The sequence below is a fragment of the Zalophus californianus genome, chromosome 11 (assembly GCF_009762305.2).
Source record: "Zalophus californianus isolate mZalCal1 chromosome 11, mZalCal1.pri.v2, whole genome shotgun sequence".
Lineage (NCBI taxonomy): Eukaryota > Metazoa > Chordata > Mammalia > Carnivora > Otariidae > Zalophus > Zalophus californianus.
This window is the reverse complement of record NC_045605.1, coordinates 106,227,449-106,254,023: the sequence shown is the minus strand read 5'-3', so window position 1 is coordinate 106,254,023 and position 26,575 is coordinate 106,227,449. Positions and strand designations below refer to the sequence as shown.

At 51.2% G+C, this 26,575-nt stretch overlaps 3 protein-coding genes across 6 annotated transcripts; 1 reads left to right on the top strand and 2 right to left on the bottom strand.

Moving 5' to 3' along the window:
• Positions 1 to 136: 136 nt before the first annotated feature.
• VPS51 (VPS51 subunit of GARP complex) lies at positions 137 to 17,040 on the bottom strand. Its single transcript, XM_027579128.2, has 10 exons — positions 16,789 to 17,040; positions 16,121 to 16,250; positions 4,033 to 4,179; positions 3,734 to 3,953; positions 2,895 to 3,612; positions 2,279 to 2,494; positions 1,865 to 2,083; positions 1,313 to 1,434; positions 1,133 to 1,220; positions 137 to 527 (listed from the first exon to the last, which is right to left on the bottom strand). Exons 1-10 carry the CDS (start codon positions 17,011 to 17,013, stop codon positions 267 to 269), a joined length of 2,346 nt encoding a protein of 781 aa, XP_027434929.2. The 5' UTR covers positions 17,014 to 17,040; the 3' UTR covers positions 137 to 266.
• TMEM262 (transmembrane protein 262) lies at positions 17,030 to 22,468 on the top strand. Of its 2 annotated transcripts, XM_027579137.2 has the most exons (5): positions 17,030 to 17,543; positions 17,629 to 17,796; positions 21,724 to 22,016; positions 22,123 to 22,222; positions 22,330 to 22,468. In XM_027579137.2, exons 3-5 carry the CDS (start codon positions 21,843 to 21,845, stop codon positions 22,404 to 22,406), a joined length of 351 nt encoding a protein of 116 aa, XP_027434938.1. In that variant the 5' UTR covers positions 17,030 to 17,543; positions 17,629 to 17,796; positions 21,724 to 21,842; the 3' UTR covers positions 22,407 to 22,468. The 2 variants fall into 2 exon arrangements, with proteins under 2 accessions (XP_027434938.1, XP_027434939.1); XM_027579138.1 differs by lacking the exons at positions 17,030 to 17,543; positions 17,629 to 17,796 and having other exon boundaries at positions 21,505 to 22,016; positions 22,132 to 22,222.
• ZFPL1 (zinc finger protein like 1) lies at positions 22,446 to 26,571 on the bottom strand. Of its 3 annotated transcripts, none has more exons than XM_027579134.2 (8): positions 26,411 to 26,571; positions 25,967 to 26,076; positions 25,574 to 25,685; positions 24,196 to 24,389; positions 23,998 to 24,070; positions 23,778 to 23,924; positions 23,404 to 23,527; positions 22,446 to 22,904 (listed from the first exon to the last, which is right to left on the bottom strand). In XM_027579134.2, the coding sequence occupies exons 2-8, from the start codon at positions 26,066 to 26,068 to the stop codon at positions 22,718 to 22,720; spliced, it is 939 nt and encodes a 312-aa protein (XP_027434935.1). In that variant the 5' UTR covers positions 26,069 to 26,076; positions 26,411 to 26,571; the 3' UTR covers positions 22,446 to 22,717. The 3 variants fall into 3 exon arrangements, with proteins under 3 accessions (XP_027434935.1, XP_027434936.1, XP_027434937.1); XM_027579135.1 differs by lacking the exon at positions 26,411 to 26,571 and adding an exon at positions 26,251 to 26,339; XM_027579136.1 differs by lacking the exon at positions 26,411 to 26,571 and adding an exon at positions 26,251 to 26,277 and having other exon boundaries at positions 25,967 to 26,089.
• Between the last annotated feature and the right edge of the window lie 4 nt (positions 26,572 to 26,575).

Genomic DNA, 26,575 nt, shown 5'->3' with positions numbered 1-26,575 from the left:
AAGTGGACCCACCCCCGGCCCATCCTGGGCCCACACTCCAGCCAATCGGTTTGGGGGGCGGGTCTGACGCGGCCGCCTCCGGAGTCACCTCACAACTCCATCCCCAGCCAGCCCCGCCCCCGCAAGCAAGAGGGAGGAGGAGACAACACGTCTTTATTGGCGGATCTTGAGGCCCGAGGGGAAGGGCCAGCGGACGCAGGGACACCAGGGGACTGGGGCGGGGGGGTAGGGCGACTGCACTAGCCCATGCATGGCAGCGGCCCGGCCTAGCCACGCTCGCAGATGACCTCGACGACACTGGGTTCCATGGGCACTGGGTCCGGGCAGCGCAGAGCAGCCGAAGCCACCACTTCATCCAAAAGCAGGTGCACAAGCTCCTCATCGGCCACGAAGCGCCACAGGTAGAGCTGCAGGAAGTGACAGTCCACCTGCACCTGCTGCAGGCCAAAGCGCCCAAAGGTGCGCAGCCGCACGCACTCGAGCAGCGTCTTCAGGCTGATCTTGATGATGCCAGTCAGCACCGATACCTGCGGGCAAGGGTACAGGAATGCAGCCCTGGGACAGCAGGTGCTGGAAGGGGTGCTGGAAGGGGCGCTGGGTCCCCGAGGGCACCCACATTCTGTGCAGAGGCCAGAGAGACAGTAAGAGGCCAGGAGCTGCGATGGGGTGTAAAAGTCCCAGGACCCCTGTAAGAGGGAGCGACAGACACGGTGTTGGCACCATCATCTGGAGAACAGACAGGGAAGGCCCAATGACATCAGAAGCAGAGCTGGGAGTCAGCCCTGACACGGGGAGGGGAGAGACTTGCTGAGTTAGAGGCAAAAGAACACCAGGTCCTAGACTGTGGGCTGGGTTGGGGCAGAGACTGTGGTGTGGACAGGAATCCCTGGGGAGGACCCAGACTCCTGTGACAAGGACAAGAGCCAAAGAGGCATTCTAGATGTGCATCCAGACCCAGGCTGGGAGTGCACCAAGGTCGGGGCAGAGGGCCATGGAATATGGTGATGGTGGGGCTCTGGATGACCATTCCCTCCTAGGAACAGCCCACAGAGTCTTAGGCTCCCTGATTCAGTGTGTGACTGCTTCCCTTCCCAAGGGCCCCTGGAAGGTGGGGTCACTGGGGACTTCAGACCTTGTTGAACTCCACAGGGCTGAACACATCAATACGTTCAGAGAACAGTTTCTGGATGTTGCTCAAGAGATTAGTGTCCATTGGGGCGCTGGATGGTGGAGGAGACAAGCAATCAGAGCCCACCCTGTGCCCCCACCCTCCTTTGTCCATTCCCCCTGGGGTTACCCTGGCCAGCCAGACCTGGGTGTATAGCTGGGTGCATAGCGGCCCTGCTGACGAGAGCTGCTGTACACAGAGAAGGTTCTTTTGCTGGAGTCGCTGCTCTGGGCCTTGCGGACACCCTCTTCGTACAGAAGCCCCACCTAGTGGTGGAAGGAGGCACTGCAAGGAGGCCAGAGCAAGGGGAACCTCCAGCCCACCAGGTGCCCAGGGTGAGGGCCCAGGACACCCTAAATTACAAACTCATTTATTACGAGAATCACAGGGTAGTGGGGACCTAGTATCTGGTTGGCGCCTGGTCACTACTCATAGAAGTGGGGGCGTGGGGCAAAGGCAGGACACAAGACCTGGTACTGAGGCCCAATCTGCAGTGGCAGCCCTGCCCGCCCTGGTTTCCTGGGTGACTAGACCCGAGTCTCCTCATAGGTGAAATGGGGGCAATGACACCCCGAGTCAGGGCTGAGGAGGAACGAGGCCACAGACGCAGGCCCTGATGTCTTGATCCTCCCAGGGTTACCGCCCCCACGCCCACAGCAGGCATGAGGACCCCCTGGCCAGCCCGGGGGGTCGCACCTGCACGTCGATCGCCGTCGTGTCCTCCACCACCCGCTTCATGACAGCACGCACGTTCCGGGGCTCCAGGGTACTGAGCCAGTCCCTTGTCTCCACACTCTTGCGCAGCATCTGTGATATGACTAGGCCCTGCACCTTCACATAGTGGGTCAGTAACCGCCGTGCCGTCTCCCTGGCCTCTGCACACAGTGCGCTCACGGGTGTCACTGGAGACTGGTCCTGAGCCAGGGGCGCAGAGGACAGAGAGACAGTGAGGGCCGGGGGCAGCTCAGGGGCCCCTGCCAAGCAGTAGCGGGGCACAGGCTGGGCCAGGGGAAGGTGGGCTGGGCCTAGGCAGCCGGCCTGGGTCTGACCACGACAGCACTGTCCATGGGGGACCACCATCCCCGCCCCTGCTGTGAGCTAGTGGTTCACCTGCACGAGAAACTGTTCATCGGTGAGGGTGAGGATGTAGGAGATGGTGGCTGTCTCATAGTCCAAGCAGAGGCGGGAGAGAAGCAGGAGCAGAGCAGGCGGTGTGGCGCCCCCCTTCTCCCCAGGGCTGTCACAGAAGCTCTGAGCCGTCTGGCACATGGAGCGGATGAAGCCCACGATGAGGCCCTCGCGAACACCCTGGCTGCAGAACTCGCCCTGTGAGGAGGAGGGCCCCAGATACACAGCAGGTCCCTCTTCCAGGCAGGGGCTGCTAGTGACCCTCTTCTGGGACCCTAAATGCCCTAGCCCCTCTCCAAGGGACAGCGCCATCCTGCAGTCCGGGACCCAAGAGCAGCTCCCCTGGTGGGGGGGTGGGTGTGGAGTGCAAAGGGACAAAACCAGCGCTGGGGACCCTGCTGGCAGATGCCCTCCCAGCCTTCCCCTCCCCTCCAGGCTGTGCCAGCCTTCCTCGTGACAGCCTGAAACCACATCCAGAGTGCCTGGGCAAGGACTGTGTGCCCTGATAGCTGTCAAACTCTAGGATAAATAAAAGAATGCCCAGAATAAGGCGGGGGGGGGGGGGGGAAGGAGGGGGATGCCCAAAGGCAGGCCATACCCGGAAGTAGGGCTTGTTGGAGAATGACACCTCCTTGGCCGTGAAGAGGTGCACAGCTGCCAGAGAGGCCTTGATGTGGCTCAGGATGGAGCTGGCCACGTTGGCCAGCAACTCGGCCAGGCCCGGGCCTTCCTTTCCAGCCAGGCGAGGTGCAGCCAAAGCCTGCCGCACGTCAGTCAGGCAACCCAGGAAGGCGGCCCGCAGGCCCTGCAGGTGGTGGCCCAGGCGCTCCCGGGCCACCCGCTCCACGATCTCCGTGGCAGCCTCGGCCAGCCCCGCCGCGGCCAGCAGGGCCCCAGGCGCCCGCAGGCGCCGATGGAAGCGGTCCAGCGCCCGCACCAGCAGCGAGTTGTCGCCGCTGCCCTGCTCCTGTGCCAGCCGCCGCTCCACTAGCGCAAAGTAGCGGCCACCCAGCTCCCGGGCAAAGGCCGCCAGCTTCTCGGCACCCGCCGGGCCCTGGGCGGCAAACAGCTCCTGGTAGGCGGAGGCCACCTGGCAGAGGCCACCCACGAAGCCACTTCCTCCATGATCGGTGAACTCTAAGACGTCGGGAGCGGGAGGGGAAGGCCCTAGCTCTGCCTCCAGGCTCCGCAGCTCGGCCTCCAGCCGCCCTCGGGCGTGCTCCAGGAACTCGGCACACAGCTCCTCCGCCGGCTCGCCCAGGGCCAGCAGCAGCTCCACGCACTCGGCCTGCTCGGGGGCGCCCGAGCCGCCCTCCCTGGGAGGTGGGAGGTGGCGGTGAAGGACAGGCTGACAGAATTCGGGGGTGGGGTGGGGCGCGCACCGCGACTGGCCGGCCCAGGACCCCGGCGGGGTGGGTGAGGGCCTCCGGGCCTCACCTGAAGCGCTGCCGCAGCTGCTGAGCCAGGCGAGCCGTGATGACCTGGCAGTCGTCCTGGATGGCGCGAAACGAGGGCAGGTGCTGGTACTGCTGCAGCACGGCCCGCGCGCGGCCCTGGTAGCGCACCGCCTGCCCGTAGGCGCCCAGCTCCACGCACTTGGTGAGGCACGAGGGCAGCTCGAAGAGGAACTGCAGCTTCCGCAGCAGCGCGTGAACGCCTGGGGGACGGGGACAGGCGGTGTGAGCCCCAGGGCCCCCGGTGGCCCGCTCCGGCACCGGCTCCAGGACCCGGCCCACCTGCTAGCTTGGTGATGCGCTCGTGGCGGTCCTGCAGGGTGGCGCTGATGCGCGCGCTGAAGTCCGTGATCACCGCCATGTTGGTGGCCAGCCGGTCCATCTCGTCCTCCATCTTCCGGAAGTCGTTCTTCATCTTCCGGATGGTGTCTGGGAGGACAAGGGAGCGGGAGAGGGCAAAGGAGATGACTTGGCACAGGGGCAGCACTCAGCTTGCGGCAGGGTCCAAATGCTCCCTCCCTACCCTTCAACACACACAGGCACGTGCACAGGCACAGGCCTCCTTCCCAAATGCTCCTGAGCCAGCTCCTCAAGGGTCACATTGATGATTCAGTGCAGAAGGGGCTGCCACAGTAAATGGGAGGGAAAGCCACGTTTTCTGAGCACCCCTTGTGTGCCCTGCTACGGTGGGGAGAGGCCTATGAGCCACAGTCCCTGCACTCAGAAGATGCCAAAGGAGGGCACAGAGCACTTGGCAGGAACCTGTCTGCTTCTTCCGAGGGGCATCCTCTGTATCCAGTGCACTGCCTGGCACAGAGGAGACACCCTTATGTCCTTCCTAGACCTCCCAAGCCCTTTCACTCCACCTTCTGGACCACAGCCAACCCTCTCTGAAGGGTCCTTTCCCTTTTGTCTTAAGGGAAACCTGCCTAAGGAGACAGTTCTTTTCACACCCAGTACCTCAGAGGCTGGCCCCTTGACACTTTTAGATAGTTTCTACTCTTCTCCCCTTTAAGACCCCAGCTTCTTTGAAGACCATGCCATCAAACTACACCTCTCTTGTTGCCATCCCTACTGTCCTCTGTGCCACACCTCTCAGTTGCTGCTCACTGTCACCTCCTTGTGGACAAGAACATCCATTTGGACGAGGCTTCAGACCTTCTTGATTCTCCATTCACAACCTCCCCAGTTCCACCCACCCTTCCCTCTGCCCCATCTTTGCCACCCTCTCCTTGCCCTCAGCTTCAAGCCTCGCCACCTTCTGATCATTCACCCTGTCTACCCACCCTAACAGTCCTTTGGCCTCCAGGAACTACAGACCGAGTGACCCTAGCACAGTGTCACTACTTTTAACACCTCTCACAGCTGCAATTCCCTACTCATTCCCCAGCATCTCTAACCTGCCACCAGGGTCATCGGTCATCAGGCATTTACAAGCCCCCTTGCCTCTCTTGCCCCCTCCTTCTATTACTTGCTAGTGAAACCTTACGGCAGGTTAAGCCCAACAAGCCATCCACCCCGTGCACCTAAACAGCTAAAGCTGAGCCACAAAATCATGCCAACTGGCCTCCCTTTATATTTATGACTTCAAGTTCCTCCATCCTTCCAAACCCGTTGCTTTCCCATTTTCTAAAATAACATTTTCTCCATAGTCCTTAAAACTCCAATACATGCCCCCAACTCTCAATTGGTGACTCGGCTTCATACTTCACGAAGAAAATACAAGCAAATGCCAACTCCCTACAAATCTGCAGAGTACAGGGATAGATCCATGCCTTTTGCTCTCCCCCTCCCTGAGGGCACTCATCCAGTCCCATGGCTGTGGTGACTTGGACATTACCGTCTCCAGTACTGACTGAAGCCCAGCCTAACAACCCACTTAACACCTTGATGGGGATGGCAAATAGGCTATTCAAGTATGACGTGTCCAAAACAGAATTCCCCAAAACTGTTCCCTCATTAAATTTTTCCATCTTGGCTCCTGGCCATTTTCAGAGTAATTTTTTATTTTTATCTTTCCTTTTTATTCTTATCTTTCCCCACAGTTAGTCCATCAGCAAGTCCTGTAAGTTCTGCCTCCAACATTTTGTTTCCAAGCCACCATCATCTCTTGTCCAACTATGACCAACATTTCCCAAATGATTTCCCTAACTCTACTCCTGAACTTATCATCAATATTCATAAAGGAGGGCTGCCTGGCTGGATCAATCAGTAGAGCACGTGACTCTTGATCTCAGAGTCATGAATCTTTGAGCCCCATGTTGGGTGTAGAGATTACTTTAAAAATATATTCATGAAGGAAAGCAAGGATGAAGCAGAAACATCTGTCATAGGAGACTTTAATTCACTTCCATCAATCCATGACAGATCAAGTGGCAAAAAGCAAAGGGAAGCTACAGAAGATCTAAAGAACTAATATGGGTGACCTATTTGGTTTATATTGAATTCTTTTCAGATTCCATAGAAAACACTACAACCTTACCACATATTAGGTCTTAAAGCAAATTTCAATAAATTTACAAAGACAAGAAACTGAAATTGTACAGACAGCATTTTTTTATCACAATGCAATTACACTGGAAATTAATAACAAAACTACAAAGCAAAGAGATCCCATCATTTGGGGAAGAAAAAACTTCATTTTTAATCAGCTACTGGGTCAAAAGGGAAATCGAAAACAAAGTGCCCCATATAACAATGAAAACACTATAGATCAAACCTATGGGATATAGCTAGAGCAATGTTCAGAGGGAATCTGTTTTAAATCTTTATATAAATAAATTAGAATAAACATTCAACTCAAGAAGTTAGAAAAAATACAAATCAAAAAAGCATAATTAAGGAATTAGTAAAGCTAAAAGCAGAGATTAATACATTTTTAAAGGAATTTATTTATTTATTTAATTTTATTTTTAGAGTGTGCGAGTGGGGGAGGGAGAGGTGCAGGAAAGAATCTCAAGCAGATCCATGCCAAGTGCAGAGCCCATCGTGGGGGTTGATTTCACAACCTTGAAATCATGAACTGAACCAAAACCAAGAGCTGGATGCTTAACCAACTGAGCCACGCAGGCACCCCAAGATTAATACATTTTTTAAATGGGAGAACTAATAAATCAAAGATCAGCATCACTTAAAAAAAAAAAGGATAAAAACATTTACAAAATGTTAGCTAATTTTTTAAAAGGGGGGAAATAAGAAATTAAGGGGTGAAATAATCACAAATACACAAATTAGAATAATCACGATAAAACTTTGCTCAATTCCATGTACAGAAATTAAAAACTTGAATGAAATGAATAATTTGCTACAAAAACAGAATTTATCCATATGGGGGCGCCTGGGTGGCTCAGTCAGTTAAGCATCTGCCTTGGGCTCAGGTCATGATCCCAGGGTCCTAGGGTCGAGCCCTGAATCAGGCTCCCTGCTCAGCGGGGAGTCTGCTTCTCCCTCTCCCTCTGACCCTCTTCCCTGCTCATACTCTCTCTCTAATGAACAGATTCTAAAAAAAAAAAAAAAATTCTCTCAAAAAAATGTAATTCCAAAAGTATGTGAAGAAAATCAGGGAGAATTTTTAAATAATATTAGGGATGGAAAGTTCTTTCTACAATACCTCAAACTCAGAAGCCATCAAAGAGGAGATTAATAAAACTGTTTGATCCACTAAAACTACCATGAGCAAAATCAAAAGATGACCTTTTTTTTAAAAGATTTTATTTATTTATTTATTTATTTATTTATTTATTTATTTATTTATTTATTTATTTATTTATTAGAGTGAGATGGTAACTGTTTGGACACCAAGATACTAGCTTGGGAGAGGAGTGGGTGGTAACTGGTAGGAGGCTGGAGGGAGCCTTGCCAGCCTGGGTGCTGACTACACAGACGTGTTCCATTTGGGAAATTCATGGAGTTGGCCACCTGTGACCTGTGTACTTTTTGGTATATCTGTGAATCCTCAATAAAGCTTACTGTTAAAGATTCCTTTGTCATTGCCTGGGGAAAGGAATGAGAAGAGGCTTTTTACTGTACCTTTTGAGACCTTTCCAGTTTTGAAACAGATAAATGCATTATTACATAAACTAAATGTCAAGGCTAAAGGTTGGCAAAGTACAGCCTAGAGGCCAAGCCTGACTTGATCCCTGTTTAAGGTTAAGGTTTAAGGTTTAAGGTTAACTGGGCTATAACTGACATACCATAAAATTCAGTGGTTTTGAGGGCACCTGGGTGGCTCAGTCGGTTAAGCGTCTGCCTCCAGCTCAGGTTGGGATTGAGCCCTGCATTGGGCTCCCTGCTCAGCGGAGTCTGCTTCTCCCTCTCTCTCTGTACCCCCCCAACTCATGTGCTCTTGCTCTCTCTCACTCTGCTCTCAAATAAATAAAATCTTTTTAAAAAATTCAGTGGTTTTTGGAATTTTTAGTACATTCACGAGGTTGTATAACCGATGTAATGAGCACTGGGTATTATATAAGACTGACGAAGCACAGACCTGTACCCCTGAAACATATAATACATTATATGTTAATTAATTGAATTTATTTTTTTAAAGGATTTTATTTATTTATTTGACAGAGAGAGAGAGAACAAGCAGGGGGAGCGGCAGAGGGAGAGGGAGAAGCAGGCTCCCCATTGAGCAGGACCCTGGGATCATGACCTGAGCCGAAGGCAGACGCTTAACAACTGAGCCACCCAGGTGCCCCCAATTAATTGAATTAAATTAAAAAAACTAAAGTCTAAGATAAAACTTAAAAAAAAAAAGACTGTGTAACTGATATCACGATCTAGTTTCAGAACATTCATCACCCCAAAGAGAAGCCCTATAACCCTTGGTGGTCACTCCCTACTTCTCCCATGCCTCAGTCCCTGCCAACCACTAACCTGTTCTCTGTTTCTATGCATTGCCTGTTCTGTACATTTAACATAAATGGAATTATACAAAATGTGGCCTTTTGTGCCTGGCTTCTTTAATTTAGCACCTTTTCAAGGTTCTCCACATTATAGCATGAATCAGTATGTCATACTTTTTTATGGCTGAGTCCTATTCCATTGTATGAATCCACATTTGTTTCTCCATCTACCAACCGGTGGCCATTTGGATTGCTTTTTTTTGGCTATTATGAATAATGCTGCTATGAACATTCATGTACGTGTTTTTGTGTGAACATGTTTTCAGTTCTCTTCAGTATATCCCACGAGTAGAATTTCTGGGGCATATGCTAACTCTGTGCTTAGGTCTTTGAGGAATGGCCAAACTACTTTCAGGTGCACCATTTTGTATTCCTACCAGTAATGTATGAGAGTTCCAAATCCTCCACATCTTCACCAACATTTGTTATATTCCATTTTCTGGAAATCCCAGTGGGTGTGCAGTGGTATCTCACTGTGGGTTTTTTTTTTTTTTTTTTTTTTGGTTTTTAAGATTTTATTTATTTATTTGTCAGAGAGAGAGAGAACAAAAAAGCAGGGGGAGTGGCAGGCAGAGGAAGAAGCAGGCTCACTGCTGAGCAAGGAGCCCGAAGCGGGACTCAATCCCAGGGCCCTGGGATCATGACCTGAGCCAAAGGCAGACGCTTAACCAACTGAGCCACCCAAGCATCCCTCAGTGTGGTTTTGATTTGCATCTCCCCAATAACTAATGATGTTGAGCATCTTTACACGTGCTCATTGGTCATTTGTATATCTTCCTTTGAGAAATGTCTATTCAAATCCTTTGCCTATTTTTAAATAGGGTTGTCTTTTTAGTGCTAAGTTGTTTTTTTTTTTTTAAGATTTTATTTCTTTATTTGGCAGAGAGAGACACAGCAAGAGAGGGAACACATGCAGGGGGAGTGGGAGAGGGAGAAGCAGGCTTCCCGCTGAGCAGGGAGCCCGATGCGGGGCTCGATCCCAGGACCCTGGGACCAGGACCTGAGCCGAAGGCAGACGCTTAATGACTGAGTCACCCAGGCGCCCCTTTTTAGTGCTAAGTTGTAAAAGTTCTTCATGTATTTTGGACATTAGACCCTTATTAGATACGTGACTTACAAAAACCTTCTCCCATGCTGTGAGTTGTCCTTTACTTTCTCGATAGTGTCCTTTAAAACACAAAACTTTAATTTTTTTTTAAGATTTTATTAATTGTTTTTGAGAAAGTGTGTGTGTACAAGCAGGGGGAGGGGCAGGGAGAGAGAGAGAATCTCAAGCAGACTCCACGCCAAGCATGGAGCCTGATATGGGGCTCTATCTCACGACCATGAGATCATGACCTGAGCCAAAATCAAGAGTCAGATGCTCAACCAACTGAGCCACACGGGCACCCCCACAAAACGTTTTTTTTTTTTTAAGATTTTTATTTATTTATTTGACAGAGAGACACAGCGAGAAAGGGAAAACAAGCAAGGGGAGTGGGAGAGGGAGAAGCAGGCTTCCCGCTGATCAGGGAGCCCAATCCCAGGACCCTGGGATCATGACCTGAGCCGAAGGCAGACGCTTAACAACTGAGCCACCCAGGTACCCCCAAAACTTTAATTCTGATGAAGTCCAATTTGCCTATTTTTTATCCTTTGGTTATTTGTGCTTTTGGTGTCCATAGGGAGAAAAGATACCCCTGTGTGTTTCCTCCATTCTCAATACTCCAACACTACTTCACATCTGACACCATATATGTGGGTTTTCCACACATCAAGCAATTCTGCAACATCACCTGGGTGTCCTACAATTTAACTTAATTGTGACTCTATTTACCTGGAGTTAGTGTCAGATCTTACAGGTTAAGGACTCACTCACACAAGACTATACCACCCCAGGGCAGCTGGGTGGCTCAGTCAGTTCAGCGTCCCACACTTGATTTCAGCTCAGGACATGATCTTGGGGTCATGGGATCAAGCCCTGCTTCTGGCTCCGTGCTGGGCTGCAAAGCATGCTTAACATTCTGTCTCTCCCTCTTCCTCTGCCCCTCCCCCTTGCTTGTGCACACACATGCACGCTCTCACAAATAAATAAAATATTTTTTAAAATAGCAGATTTAGGGGCACCTGGGTGGTTTAGTCAGTTAAGCGTCTGCCTTCGGCTCAGGTCATCGAATTCTGCATCGGGCTCCTTGCTCAGCGGGAAGCCTGCTTCTCCCTCTCCCACTCCCCCTGCTTGTGCACACACGTGCTCTCTCTCTCTGGCAAATAAGTAAATAAAATAAAATCTTTTAAAAAATATAGCAGATTGAAATCTTTCTGTAGTAAATTTAATGCCTGGGCTTCTTCAGAGACAGTTTCTATTGATTTTTTTTTCCCTGTGTATGGGCCAGATTTTCTCCTTTATTTGCCGGTCTCAAAAAGTTTTGTTGAACAACAGACATATTAAATAATATAACGTGGTAAATCTAGAAGTCAGCTTCTCTCTCCTGCCCAGAGTTTGTTGTTGTTGCTGTTTAATGCTATTGTTTGTTTAGTTATTTTCTGAGTTACTAAACCTCTACCAATTAGTCTCTGAACCTATTCTGTAAAGTTTGTATCCTTTGTTGTGTATAGCCACTGAAATCTTTACTTGGTTAGCTTAGTGGTCAGCTAATGACTGAACAGAGATTTCTTTAAATAACTGGAAGCAGTAAATCGCTTTAGTTTTTGCTGAGGGGCTGTGTGTGTGTGTGTTTTGGGACATACCTTAGACACTCAGCCAGTTTACAACTCTGCCTTAGCCCCCACTTACTGCTTGTGCAGAGCCCGAAAGTGAGCCAGTGGAGAGACCTTAGGGCATTCTCTGGTCTTTCTTAAAAGCATGTGTACCACCTTACTTAACGTGACTTTCAATTTTCAATATGGATGTCTCATTCCTCAGCTTTTCCCCTTTTAAGCTTTTGAGTTAGTCTATTGTTTGCCCCAAGTATTATCCATTACTTCAGGCAGACATAATAATTGCCTGTAATCGTGGACAAACACCCCCTGGTGAGAGGCTTTTAGTACCAGGTTAACTTCAAGGCCAGGTCAAATAAAGACAAGTCTATGGAGTGGAGTCTTTCAGGACACCAGATAGATTACGTAGACAATTCTTTCAGCATGAGTCTTTGAAAGAGCTCAGCCCTGCTCTGGTCCCTCCAGTACTAGAAATAATGGGTTATTTTTCAAGGCTACAACTGAGCTGGAGAGGAAATTGTGAGTAAGTTAAAATGCTACAGGAAGGGCGCCTGGGTGGCACAGTGGGTTAAGTGTCAGACTCAGTTTTTGATCTCAGGGTCCTGAGATCAAGCCCCACGTTGGGCTCGGTGCAGAGTCTGCTTGAGATTCTCTCTCCCTCTGCCTCTGCCCCTCCTGCTCATTCTCTCTCTTTCTTGCTCTCTCTCAAATAAATAAATATTTAAGGGGGTAAAAAAAAACCCACCAGATTCACTACTTTTACCAAGATTCAGCTGTTTTTCTTGAATCAGGGCTCCTCAGATTGTTGCAAACCTTTGGTTAATTTCTAGAGTTCTGAAAAAAGTTGATTCTGACTGTTTTGGCCAGGTTTTTTTTAGTTGCTTTTATGGAAGGGAGATTTTCAAATGCACTTTTGCTGCTGTCAACCTGGATGTCACACCTATTTGTGTAAATGAGCTTCACTGGAATACAGCCATCTGCATTCATTCACCTGATGTCCACCGTGGCTTTTAGGTACAATAGCAGAGTCGAGTACAGAAACCAGAGGGCCCACAAAGCCTAAAATATGTACTTTACTCAGAAGAAGCTTGCCACCCTTCATGTGTATCCTATGCGGTCGGGTCCTGCCCCCTTCATCCCGTTGCTCTTGCTTTGGTCAGGGCGCTTTCAGGGCCTTTGCACAGGTTGTTGCAAAGACTGAGCCACCCAGGCATCCCGGATCTCTAGAGTTCTTATGGTAAAGACCAAAATGCTTCTCATGGTCTACAAGGGCCTTCATGATCTGGCCCCACAGGATCTTCCAGGTTCCTTTCATGCCTGGCTCCCCTTTAGAAGTAATAATAAAACCAAAACAAAACAAAACCCTAGGGGCGCCCGGGTGGCTCAGTCGTTAAGCGTCTGCCTTCAGCTCAGGGCATGATCTCAGGGTCCAGGGATCAAGCCCCGCATCGGGCTCCCTGCTCCACAGGGAGCCTGCTTCTCCCTCTCCCACTCCCCCTGCTTGTGTTCCCTCTCTCGCTGTGTCTCTCTCTGTCAAATAAATAAATAAAATCTTAACAAAAAAAAGTTTAAAAAACAAAACCCTAGCTCATTATGTCCCTCTTCCTACACCTGATCTTCTCCGGTTTCTTGAACACCACACCCACTACCCAGTGGTCAAGCTGAAACCTTGGGGTCATTCTTTACACCCAAAGCTCCTCAACACCATGTCCGGTCAATATTGCCACAAATTTTTCTCAGTTTGCCCATCACTGTCCATCTCCACCACTACCAACCTGACATAAGCTCCCCAAATCTCTGCTTTGGACTAGTGAAAAGGCCTCCCTCCAGCCACCTCTCCAACCCATTCCTCCCAGAGCAGCTGGAGGGATCTTTTCAGAACACAAATCTGCCACATCACTCGTATATCTGAACTCCTTGCTTGGCTTAGTGCTTAGTAAGGATAAAGGCAAAATTCTGTAATACACTCTGGAGGGCTAAACTCCACAGCATCTGCCCACCTGACTGGCTCTGCCCACACTCAGCTTTCCCTTCTATAGGAGAAGAGCTCTTGGCGAAGGCCAGCCCCTCAACCATGCACTGTTCTATCCCCTCCCCTTTCCCGGAAGACTTTGCTCCTACCGTTTTCCCTCTCTCGGCACCATCCATAAGCACTCCATACACTAATGTTTCACCCAAACTTATCAATTCTATTTCTTGGAATGCTTTCTTCATGGGGCTGCTTAGACACCCATGCTCCTGACTGCCCTCAAACCTCCCCAAATGTTTGCTTCCTTTATGAGACCCTCCTTCTCTTCAATACTTCCGAATGTCAGGATGCCCCAGGGCTCAGTCCTTAGACCTCTTCTCTTCTCTCTGTATACATCTTCCCTCAGAGATCTCTTCTTATTCCCTGTACCTCGAGTTCCCGCCTTCTCTGAACTCCAGATCCTTCAAGTAAGCAATTCAAAAACAATCTCGAATCCTTCCCCTTTTCCACTGCTGCCATCATGGTCCATGCCACCAGCATCTCGCCTGGACTGCTGCAACAGCTACCTCATGGGGGTCTCGGGCACCCTTGCCTCCCTATAGTCTATTCTCCACAGAGTGGACAGAGAGGTCCTTTTAAAACAAAAGTCAGGGGGCACCTGGGTGGCTCAGTCGTTGGGTGTCTGCCTTCGGCTCAGGGCATGATCCCAGGGTCCTGGGATCGAGCCCCGCATCGGGCTCCCTGCTCCGCGGGAAGCCTGCTTCTCCCTCTCCCGCTCCCCCTGCTTGTGTTCCCTCTCTCGCTGTGTCTCTCTCTGTCAAGTAAATAAATAAAATCTTAAAAAAAAATAAAGTCAGGCCACCCCATTCCTCTCATTTCATCTCAGTCAGAGTGAAGAGCAGGATCCTCATAACCACTCTTAAGTCCCTACAAAACCTGGCCCTCACTAGCCCTCTACCCTATCACCTACCACTCTCTTCCTCCCTCAATCCCCTTAAACTCCCTGCTGTACTCTGAATAGGCCCGATGTGCCCTCTCTTCAGAGCCTCTACCCCTGCTGCTTCCTCCCCCACCAGGGCTGGTTCGTTCTCATCAAAGCCCTGCTCAAATGTCACCACTTCCGAGGGGCCTTCTCATACTTACTCTAGCTAAAGGCAGACCCACACACACGTTACCCTTTTCTCCCTATTTTCTTTTTCTAGCACTTACTACCACCTTTGTGTATTCATTTTTTGTCTGTCTCCCACCTAGAATGCAGGCTGCAGGAAGAAGCTTGATCTAGCTGGTCCATTGCTATATCCTCAATATGCAGAACAGCTCTTCTCAAAAAAAAAAAAAAAAAGAGGCATTCAATGAATACTTCATGAATGGATATAAGACTTTACAGTATGTATAGATTTAGAACCCCTGATTCCAACACTCACTTTATAATTTTCTCCCTCAGGAAAAAGATAAAATAACAAGCCATCCTTATTAAGCAAGAGCTAAATGTCAAAACTGTACAAACTCTAACAAATGGAAAATGCAATGCTTGCAAAATTCCTGTGAGAAATTTCATAGCTCAGAAATTATGATTTTTTTTAAAGATTTATTTATTTTAGAGAAAAAGAGCGTGGTGGGGGATGGGCAAAGGGAAAGACGGGGGGAGAGAAGCAGACTCCCCACTGAGCATGGAGCCCCAACACCGGGCTCAATCTCCATCTCATAACCCTGAGATCACAATCTGAACCAAAATCAAGAGTCAGACTGTTAACTGACTGAGCCGCCCAGGTGCCCCTAGAATTATGATTTCTTGCTGGTTAATGCTGGTATTAGCAAATAAAGAGATGCCTACTCATTGGACCTGCTTCAAATCAGACAAAAGAACAATGACTGCACCCAGCATTGTGACACTAGAAGAGTAAGAGATGTGGGCGCCTGGGTGGCTCCGTTGGTTAAGCGACTGCCTTCGGCTCAGGTCATGATCCTGGAGTCCCAGGATCGAGTCCCACATCGGGCTTCCTGCTCAGCGGGGAGTCTGCTTCTCCCTCTGACCCTCTTCCCTCTCGTGCTTTCTATCTCTCATTCTCTCTCTGAAATAAATAAATAAAATCTTTAAAAAAAAAAAAAGAGTAAGAGATGTTGAAATGAACCTCAAAAGAGTTCACCCGACATTCTCATGGACCACATGTAGGCCCTGAAGATCTGCCTCTAGGACTAAGTATACAGGGGTCCAAAATTATCACAAAAGTCTGAGTAGTGCATTTCACGAACATAAGACAGCAGTTAGTGTGAATGATAGATGAACACTGTCTAGCACTGTCCTGGACAGAGAATAAAGGGGGCAGGAGGGGGGGAAAAAAACCTTTACATGATCTTTGTGTTCCTTAACGTCATAAATTTTCTGTTTCTTCGCTTAATTTTTAAAAGGGGGAAAGGGATAGAGGAAGGGAGGGAGAGAGAGAAAGAGAGAGAAAAGCCCACCCTCAAGACAGGCGTGGGCAAGAGAAGAAAGCTACCACTAATGAGAGAAATGAACCCTTCCTGAGACATCTTTAGTGTCAGGGTTTCTAAGTGGTTCAGATAAATCCATGTCAGTTCCTTTTGTTTTTTTTCTCCCCTTTGATCCTCAGAACAACCCTCTGGGAGCAGCTATTACCTCTATAGTCATTCAACCACAAAAACTCTGAGAGCTGAGAGCGGATTAATGTCAGGGAAGGATTAGAATCTGGGTCTCCTCCCCCTAAATCCCCTGCTGGTTTCCCCAACACAGGACAACAGGTAAGCGGGACTGTGAAGGGTGTGTCCCAGTGGGAATCACCTGTGGCTGAGATGAACTTGTTGTAGTTCTCATAGACCAGGGTCTGCATGTCGCTATCCAGAGCCCGGATCTGTCGCACCATGTCTGTCTCACTGTCCATCAGCTGGGCCAGGGGGCACTCTCTACGCAGCTGGAGGAAATCGGGATGTTAGTGCTCAGGACGTGGGCTTTCATGGCCCTCGGCTTGCCCCTACCTGGTCGGCTTTCGGTGCAAGAAAACCCTCATCCCACCCTTGTCAGGAATCCTAGACGTGGAGCCTATCAGTGGCATAGGTCAGGAGTTACTGGATTCGACCCTATTTGGGGTTTGTCGGCCTTGGAAATGCTCAGAGTCAGCCAGGGCCCAGTCCAGAGCCTGTCAGCGCCTGGGCCACGCCCCCTGCCCCGAGCCTATCAGAACATCAGCCCAGGACACCTCACACCCTGCACCTCCTCAGGCCAGTGCGAGTCCGCCCATGCCCCCCTTAGACTCCAGCTCTGCTCCTGCTTCCTGCCCGAGGGTCGTCTTGTTTTTAGGAACCCCTGCTTCCCTCACCCCCGCAACAAAGTCGAAGGCGTGATCTGAGGGTGCAATGTATCGGGGGCCTGGTTCCCCAAAACACACACACACACACACACACACACACACACACACACACACACACACACACACACACACACACACACACCTTGTCCAGATACACCTCTGGGTCGAAGTGCGCCCCGTTGAGATCCGTCGGGTCCAAGGGGTCCGACCCCGGGGGGCGCCCCGCCGTCTCCCCCTCCGACAGGCCGTAGTAAAGCTTCAGCATCCCGTGCGCCTTCCGCCGACGCTCCGGGGCCTCAGCCTCGGGCCCCTCCGGAGAGTCCCCAGGTCCAGACCCCGGGCCAGGCCCAGCGGCTCCCGCCGCCATCGCTCCAACTGCAGCCCACGGGCGTGAGGCTGGGAAGGGGACCAGGAGGAGGCACTTCCGGGAGCCATAAAGTTCTTGTTATAACGAGGCAGTCCTTCAGCTGAAACGTCCCCCTGCAGCCCTGGGTCCTTCGAGACTAGAGTTCCCCCGTACCTTTCCTCCCCGAGCGAAAGGTTCCGGGAGAGCCCTGGGTTCCCCAGCCTCTGAAGCGGAAGGATTGAGTGGAACTGGTGGGGTGCTTCCCTCCCAGAAGGAAAGCGGGTCCTGGCTCCCAACCCCGCACCCCCGCAGAGGACCCCGGAATATGTCCCTGGATGCCGTGGACGGAGTGTCAGCCGTGGAGCCGGAGAGCGTGTGCCTGATATCCTGGCATTGGCTCTTTACCCGGGTAGCGGCTCAGTTTCCCCCATTCCTAATATTGGGGTGCTGACCTCCCAGGAGTCTGCGAGGAGGCTGCGAGGGTTAGAGGCACGTACAGTGCGCGCGGTGCCTCTAGCGCAGTGTTCTTCGGGGCCGGTCCTCTGACACGGGTGAGTGTGCCTTCAGACTTGGCTTCCCCCAGACCTAGCTGCTGCTGCTTCTCCTTCTTTTTTTTTTTTTTTTTTTTTTTTAAAGTCCCCAAGCACCTCAACATATGTGCTTAGAAGACCGACTCTTCAGATCTTCAGTGACTGGTGGGACATGCTGAGTGAGGGCCTGGGTGGAGATGTTGAGGGTAATTCTCAGGTGTCCGATTTCAACAAGATGCAGGTGTTCACCAAGGTGCAGCGCTCAATTGGACAGGTAATGCAGTTCAAGTTGAGATAAGATAAGTTTTAACAGAGAAAACGACTTTATCCATGTGGTCCTTGAAACATTACTTGTGATGGGCTGGCGGTGGGGGAGGGTGGGGGGAGGTACTGGAATGGAAAGCTCCTTGTTTAATTATTCTTTGGCAGGGGTCCTGCAGGCCGAACACATCCCACCACCTGTTTTCATTTGGCCTGTGAGCTAAGACTGGTGTGTTGGTTCTTTTTTTTTTTTTCATTTTAAAATGGTTAAAAAATAAGAATGGCATTTCATGACGTGAAAATTATGTACAATTCATATAATCAGAGCAGTTCTTAAAAGTTCTCATCAGGAGTAAAAAAAATTTTGTTAACTATGTATGGTGACAGATGTTAACTAGACTTACTGTGATCATTTTGAATACAAATTTGGTACAAATACCAAATCATTACGTTGTACACTTGAAAATAATGTAATGTGGGACGCCTGGGTGGCTCAGTCGGTTGGTCGTCTGCCTTCGGCTCAGGTCATGATCCCAGGGTCCTGGGATTGAGTCCCATATCGGGCTCCTTCCTCAGCAGGGAGTCTGCTTCTCCCTCTGCCTGCTGCTCCCCCTGCTTGTGCTCTCTTGCTCTCTCTGACAAATAAAATCTTGAAAAAAAAAAAAAAAGAACGTAATGTTAATGTCTATCTCGATTTAAAAGATGATTTTCTTATTTATTTATTTATTTGTCAGAGAGAGCGAGTGCACAAGCAGGGGGAGCGGCAGGCAGAGGGAGAAGCAGACTCCCCGCTGAGCAGGGAGCCTGATGAGGGACTCGATCCCAGGACCCTGGGATCATGACCTGAGCCGAAGGCAGACAACCAACCGACTGAGCCCCCCAGGTGTCCCAAGACAATTTTCATAAAATATGAAAATTATGTGAAATTATATGAAATATTGCAGTGTCTATAATTTTATTTGAACACACCCAGGCCCATTTTGTTTACATATTATCTATGCCTGCTTTTTCACTACAACAGAAGTGTTGAGTAGTTGCAACAGAGACCTTATGGCTAGCAAAACGTAAATGATTTACTATCTGGTCCTTTACAGGAAAAGTTTGCCGACCCCTGAAATCTGTGTTCAGAGATGTTCCTTTTATGTTCCAAAGGATGTTCAGAGACAGCCTATGATGCTATAATCTTAAGAAAATGAAAATGGAGAGTATAGGGATGCCTGGGTGGCTGAGTCAGTTAAGCATCTGCCTTCAGCTCAGGTCATGATCCCAGGGTCCTGGGATTGAGCCCACGTTGGGCTTCTTACTCAAGGAGGAGCCTGTTTCTCCCCCCTGCTTGTGTTCTTGCTCTCTGTCAAATAAAGTCTTTTTTTAAAAAATGAAGAGCATAAAGATTATCTACTCCAAGAAGTCTATAAACTTTAAAAAGTTGCAGAGGGCGCCTGGGTGGCTCAGTTGGTTAAGCGACTGCTTTCAGCTCAGGTCATGATCCTGGAGTCCCGGGATTGAGTCCCACATCGGGCTCCCTGCTCGGCGGGGAGTCTGCTTCTCCCTCTGACCCTCTTCCCTCTCGTGCTCTCTATCTCTCATTCTCTCTCTTTCAAATAAATAAAATCTTTTAAAAAAAAGTTGTAGAATACTGTTAAGAAAAATTATCCAAAATCTGGAAATAAGACCAAGAGTGTAGCATGTCCTGCTAGTGCCATCCTGGGGCCTTGTTTAATTACCCACAGGAATGAGCATTTGATGTTGCTATTTACCATTTCATGTTCAGACGCTGATATTACAAGTAGATACTGTCCAGGAGGGATACAAGACATTTATATTTAGTAGAAAAAGTAACTCCAGAGGTGCCTGGGTGGCTCAGTCAGTTAAGCATCTGCCTTCAGTTCAGGTCATGATCCCAGGGTCCTGGGATCGAGCCCCACATTGGGCACCCCTGTTCAGCGGAGAGGCTGCTTTTCCCTCTCCTTCTGCAGTTCCCCCTGCTTGAGCGCTCACTCTCTCTCAAAGTCTTAAAAAAAAAAAAGAACTTAAAAAGTTCTATTTCTTATTGTCCTGTAGGACATCAACCAGTTTTGTGTCTAACCTAGAATCATACTCTAACATTCCTCTTTATTTTTTTTTTTAAGATTTTATTTACTCGAGAGAGAGCAAGAGTGAGAGCAAGAACACAGGAGCGGGAGAAGCAGACTCCCCGCTGAGCAGGGAGCCCGACAGGGGGCTAGATCCCAGGACCCCGAGATCAAGACCTGAGCTGAAGGCAGCCGCCTAACCGACTGAGCCACCCAGATGCCCCTCTAACATTCCTCTTTAAGTGCCTGTCCATATCCAGGTCCCCAAGACACATTACCACCTTACTGAGGGGGAACCCCTCACTGCTGGGTTTATACATCTTAGTTACATGTTCATTCCAGATCTAGCATCATATTTTTAACTTTTTGAAAATTATACTTTGACATTTGGTGATTCTCTGGAATGTTTTTCTAAATTATCCATGTATATGTACATGTAGGTACATCAAGTTACATCAAGAAGGGACCCAAAAGATGCCCACTCACCAAACTGTTGAGGGGGTTACCTCTGTTAGGTAGGTGGGAGCCCGGGGGGTGGGGGTGTCATTGCCTTTTCCTCTGTACGCTGTGTATTACACAAATCTTTTACAAGAATGTAGTCATGTGCTACTTGGGTAATTTTTAAATGGTGTTGAGCCAGAAGCCCGAACGTCTAAAAAGTTCATCTGTATTCACACGAGAACGGAGGTGCGAACAATGGTTTCAACAGTGGGCCAACGGCTAGGCATGGGGGGGTGTCACCCCTATACTGGGTCAGAATGGGGGTCTGAGGGACTGTTGTGATTAATGACACTGGACAGTAAACATGGATGTGGCAGGAGACCGAGGGTCTTGGCCGGACCTTGGATCTAACTTCTGGGGCAGGCGGACAGAAAGGAGGCCATGGGGGTGGCTGAGTTCAAGTTATCCTTCTTCTACTCTAGTTCCTGGGAGCTTTCATGTTCCTCCACACCATTTCTGCCCATTTTTCTGGGTGATACTGCTGAGAGTCCTAGAGTTTTCACCTCTCCCACGTATGGAGGAAATGTTTTCTTGTTGCTTGTAAGTGTCCCTGCCCAGTCACAGCCTCGGGTAGAACTGGATCTTAGTTTCAGTACTGAGTCCCTCACTCATTGGCTGTGGGCACCTGGGCTGACACTTCCTCTGTACCTCGGACTTGTGTGCAAAACAGGATTTATGCCACCAGCCTCACCTGGGACTCTTGGAAAGGACAGAGGTGATGGGTGCGAAGTGCTGAGTGCTTAAAGGTGGCACAGGAGAAAGCTGGTCAGCATCAGGTCCTCGGACATTTGGGGAAGGATGGAAAAGTCCGTTGCTGTCTGGGCCATGCCTAGGGAGGGCACGGGGAAGGTCCCAGGACAGCCCTGGGCAAGCTCTTATCCCTTCCCTTCACTTTGTTCCTCCCCATCCGGGAACGGAGCAAATACTTGGAGCTTGTCATTCAGCCCAGGCCTCCCCTCACCTGGGAATGCCCTCCAGCTACACATCCGAAACCTAGTCTCTCGTTGGCCTAAGACTTGTTGTGGACCTAGGACATGCCCTTCCATTTTTCTGAGACCTGGCTCTGTGGAAATGTGCTCACAGTGCCTCCTCTGTGGTAGGTAGGAGGCAGGGGAGTGGGGGGTCAACTCAGTGAGAAGAGTCGGAGTCAGTGAGAAGCTGTGCACAAGAACGCAGAGTGTGTATGCAGGCAGGATGATAAGGGACACTGTCCCTTCCTCAACACTCCTGCTGCTCTGTACCTTCAGCCCTCCATCCGACCTTCCCTAATTTGGAGCTCCCCCGACCCCCCAGGAACCACTCCTGTACTGGCTGGAACCAGCCTGTATTCTAGAATCTTGTCCCCTCCTATGTCCCCGTGGTTCTAGCATATCCCACTGCGACGCCAGACCGTGCGCTCTAGAACCGGAGGGGTCAGCTGCTTCTCCTGAACAGTGCTGACTTGCTCAGCTTCCACCGTTGGACTGGAGTCTGTGCGGCCACCACGATGCGGTGGCGGGACCGGCTGGCTGTGCTCTTCTTCCCACAAGGCATGGTGCTCACCGCAGCTGCCCTGATGCTCTTCCTTATACACCTTGGGGTCTTTGCCAGCGACGTGCACAACTTCTGCGTCACCCACCACTACGACCGCATGAGCTTCCACTACACAGTTGTCCTGATGGTAGACTGGGGCCGGGGCTCAAGGGCTGGTCGGGGGAGGCCCAGGGACTGATAGAAACCCCACTGTTGTCTCAGGGGGCCACTCTCCCACTGGATGGGGCCTACAGTTCTCCCAGGTGATGAGCATCTGCTGGGCCGCCATGGGGTCACTCTACGCTGAGATGACAGATGACAAGTTTCTTCGGTGCTTTGCCCTGACCATCCTGAGTGAGTGGGGGAGGGGGTTGTGCCAAGGGGGAGGGGGAGCTTTGGATCCCTGAGACATGGCAGATAGTAGGCAGGGAATGCTGATAGGGGCTCCCTCCTCTGCTCAGTACTAAATGGAGCCATGTTCTTCAACCGCCTGTCCCTTGAGTTTCTGGCCATCCAGTACCGTCAGGAGAACCACTGAGGCCTGAAGACTGGGCTGAGAAGGGGGAAGGAAAAGGAGGCTTCGGTGTTTTAATAAAGTCTGTCGTTTATTTCCACCTGTCACCTCCTTTGTGGGGAGGAGGGCGGGAGGCTGGAGACCCAGGGTAAGCAGGTCAAGACAGACATTTGACCTGCAGGGGCCCCAGGCCCAGCCAGCAGCCACTCTAGTGGACTTGACTGCACCTGGGATCTTAGTGTCTCAGGCGTGAAGAAGAGGAGCAGAAAAAAAGTCCCCAGGCCTCCCTACCTCAGGCCCCCGGGTCCTAGGCTGGCCTGGCTACAAGCAAGGGCTCAGGAGGGCCCCACACGGATGTGAGGGTTCATGAGTGGGTCCAGGTTGGGATCGCTATCAGCTGCAGCTCGGCCCAGGCGAGACATAAGCGCGAGGAGGGCCAGGAAGCCCAGGAGCCCCAGGAGCAGCAGAAGCCCCGCCCGCTGCAGCAGTGTCAGCGGCCGCTTACGAGACCCAGCCCGGCTCCTGCGGAGGACAAGGGGCGAGTCAGGTCAGGTTCTCAATCCCTCACGGCCCGTCAGCCCGGAGAGGAACCCCAGACACGACACTTGTCTTCTGGCCCTGGTGCTGCCATTCCTGAGCCTTGCTGCTTCCGGTGCCCAGGCTCATCCCTGCACCTGCTCGTTACACAGGGGACCATGCAGCTCAAACCAGCTGAGGCAACTAGGATGTGTCAGGCATGGCAGAGTCACTAGGCTCAGGTGGTGTTGGAGCAGCAAGGGGCCTCAAAGAGCCCAACCTCAAGCCTCAGATACCTAGCAGGCGAGGAAACAGCCCTACAGTGGAGCAGACTCAAGACTTCTAGGGCCGAGCTGAGGCCTCTCTGCATAGCCAGACCCCAGGTACTACTGATACCCAGTCGAAGGCCCTCTTATCTATCATGTAATCATCATGCCCAGGGCCTCTGGCTCTCACTTCCTCTCCTCCCCGCTCCTGGCATCCGGGCCCACCTGACCGTGCATACCTGAGCAGCTGGGCCAGCCAGCCCAGGGCAGGCCGGCGACGGTACTTGTCGTCATCACAATCTCCGTGGAGGCCTGGTGAACGGTCATCATCCCGCGTGTCATACACCTTCCTTGGGGCTGAGGCTGCAGGGGCAGAGCCACCGGTATCCACAGGCTCAGAGAAACTGGCCTGCAGCAGGGTGGCGAGTGGGGAGGGCAGGAGGTCCTTGCCCTCTCAGCCCGACAGACCATCTCAGAATTGTGGGGAGGTGATGTCTCTGCTAGAGTGAGGAGGGGGCCCCCCGGGTGGGCATCTGGAACCCTGAGCTCCCCCCACATGAGCCACCCCACTTCCTTTCCATCCTCCTCTAGACTGGACCATTCCCTGGCTCACCATGAGTCAAGGGCTCAGGATTGCCCATATGGATCACTGTGTGCTGCTCGGGTCGGCTCGGGGAAGTGGGGGGCCGGGGGACTTGGCTGTAGAAGGATGGGGCAGCGGAAGCACTGGTTATCTCCTCCTGTTCAGGGGTCCCACTGGCTGTAGCAAGAAGAGAGTGGTTAGCAGAGCAGGGAGGCAAGGGCCCCCAAGGGCAGTGCAGACCACCACTTACCATTAAAGCTAGACCAGTCAGAGAAGTCAGAAGTGTTGAGAGGCTCGGGTTCCGGGCTCACCACCTCATCGATCTGGAGGAAGGAACCTGTGTTACCAGCCTGCCCGGTGCTGTCCCTCTGCACCTATCTGGCCCAGGTTGGGACCCAGGGCAGATGGTCAGACAGACAGACAGACAGACAGCCAGACAGATTCTCACCAGAGGAAGGCCCAGTCCTGCCCGGGCCCAGTTGACCGTGGCCAGCTTCTCTCTCAGTGAAGAAGCCACAGGGCCAGCCAGGTTGGCTGGGGGAAAGATGGGGCCACTGCAGGTAGGGCACTGGTAGCCAGCAGGCGCTGTGTTTCGGGGCAGCTTGGCAGCACGTTCATTGAGGCAGGCCCAGTGGAAGAGGTCTTAGGGCCCATGAAATAGGGGAGGAGAGGCATGAGGAAGAAGACACTTAGGACGTCTAGCCCAGCAACAGCCCCCCGCCTGCTACATGGATGTATATATGCACACACACATACAGCCCACAGCCTTCTCCTTCCTGTCCTCACTCAGGTCCACTTCATCAGTGTTCCCTGAGACTTCGGCCTTCTTGGCCACCACCACCTGAACTCAGTCAAGGCAGATGCTACCCCAGCACAGTAAAAGGGAGAAGCCCACTAGGGTGGGAAGAAGATGCCAGCAACCCTTAAAAGTGAGTCCTCGCTGAACATGCACTCATCACAAGCTCCTTGAGCTAACAGCTAGTTAAGAACAGTTTCAGAAAAAGTTCCTAGACGCACACAGGCACACGTATGCATGTACACACCTATGCGCACAAATGTACACGTGCTGGTATACACATAATCAAATACAAGAACGATTCCCTGTATCACCACGTGTGGCACACTAACTCCCACATATACACATCTATACATTCACATTTGCTAAAACTCAAGCACTGTCACCCACACCTGCTCCTGCAACCCCACAACACACCTGTGTTCATACATTCACGCACATTTACCCATTCACTCATCTGCAGGTACTAACGCACTAATTAACACATGTAAAGTCCTAAGACACATTAAATTCATGCATATATACACACATGCTCATCACACTGAGAAACACACGCGGAGCTCTTTTGCACTAGCTCCTTCAAAAAGTGGAGTTAAGCCTCTTACACCAGAGTCAGGTCAAGGTCATGATACATGTGACTGCTGACTTCTTTTAGCTGAATGTACTGGAGAAACTCCCTTCCTCTCTGTTTAACTAGAATGATTAACAGATCCTAAATGTCCAAAAGCCTCATCCCTTCAGCTTCCTGCTGGTCCAGCCAGCTACTGCTCACAGCCAAAATGATACCCACAGTTGGACTGGCTCTCACTCAACCCTCAAAATGGGCAGGTAAGAAACCAGGAGCTTTAATTTTTAGGGAAAAAGACGGAGGCCTAGAAAGAAAAAAATGACTTGCCTGAGCTCACACAGCAGGTAAATAACATAGCAGAACTAGAATTTGGGGCTCCAGCCTCCCAAGCTTTGGGAGATCTCACTGCCCTGCTGCTTACAGAGGACCTGGAAACTGGTCACCAAGCTGGGCAGGCCTCACCATAACAGACGAGGCGGGTTGTCTCCCGGTTGGCGAGGGGTATGTTGCACAGGCGGCAATTCGGATTGTAGTCGCTATCTTGGAGCCACTGCAGATAGGACTGGACGATGCACTGCAGTGGGAGAGAGAGATCACAACAGGGGCCCATCTCCTCAAGGTCCAGCTGCTTCTTTGTCTCTCATCACAGAGGAGACTCATCCTTTCGTTTTTCCATCAATAAACATTTACTGAGCACGCAGTGTGCCAGAGTCCGCCTTAAGGGCTGGAGATAGAGCCGAGCACAAAAGCTCCAGGAGAGCTTCATTCCAGCCCCGGGCCCTTCATGGAGTTGGAGAAAACCAATACCGCCTGCCCACCTACTGCCCTGCTCAGCCCCTGCCCTGAAGGCCCCACCTTGGCGTGATTGGCTACCAGGCAGTGCTCGCAGACGTTGACCCGATGTTCGAAGCAAAACAGATTGGTCACCTTCCTCTTGGGGCACTTGCAAAGTCCCATATTCGACCCTGAGGAAGAGGTCTGAGTTGACAGCCAAGTTGCGGTGTCCGCCACTACGAACTCACAAGCCCAGATCGTTTACACTCTTCACTCCCCTAAACACCTCTCATAATCGCCCCAACCCCCAATTACTGCCCACTGCCCCGCGACATTCCGGGCCACGCCCCCCGAACGAATCCCACCTGCGGTGACCTCTCATTCCTCCTGGATCCCGCCCCAGCCAGGTTCCTCCACCGGCGAGTCTCCGATACCACCGGCCCCGCCCCCAGGGGCTCCGCCTGAGCCCCACCCCCTCCAAGCCCCGCCCCCACCTTCAACACAGACCCCTCTCTCCGTGTTTACCGATCGACCGCCGCACCGGTCCCGACGGGCGCGAGCGCTGGCCCGACGCGCGGAAGAACAGGCACCGCGCTCACCCGAGCTCCCGCTCTGCGCTCTCTACCTCGGGCCGCTCCGATTATCCCTCTGCTGCCACGTCTCTTCCGGGTGCGGCGCGCTCTGATGACG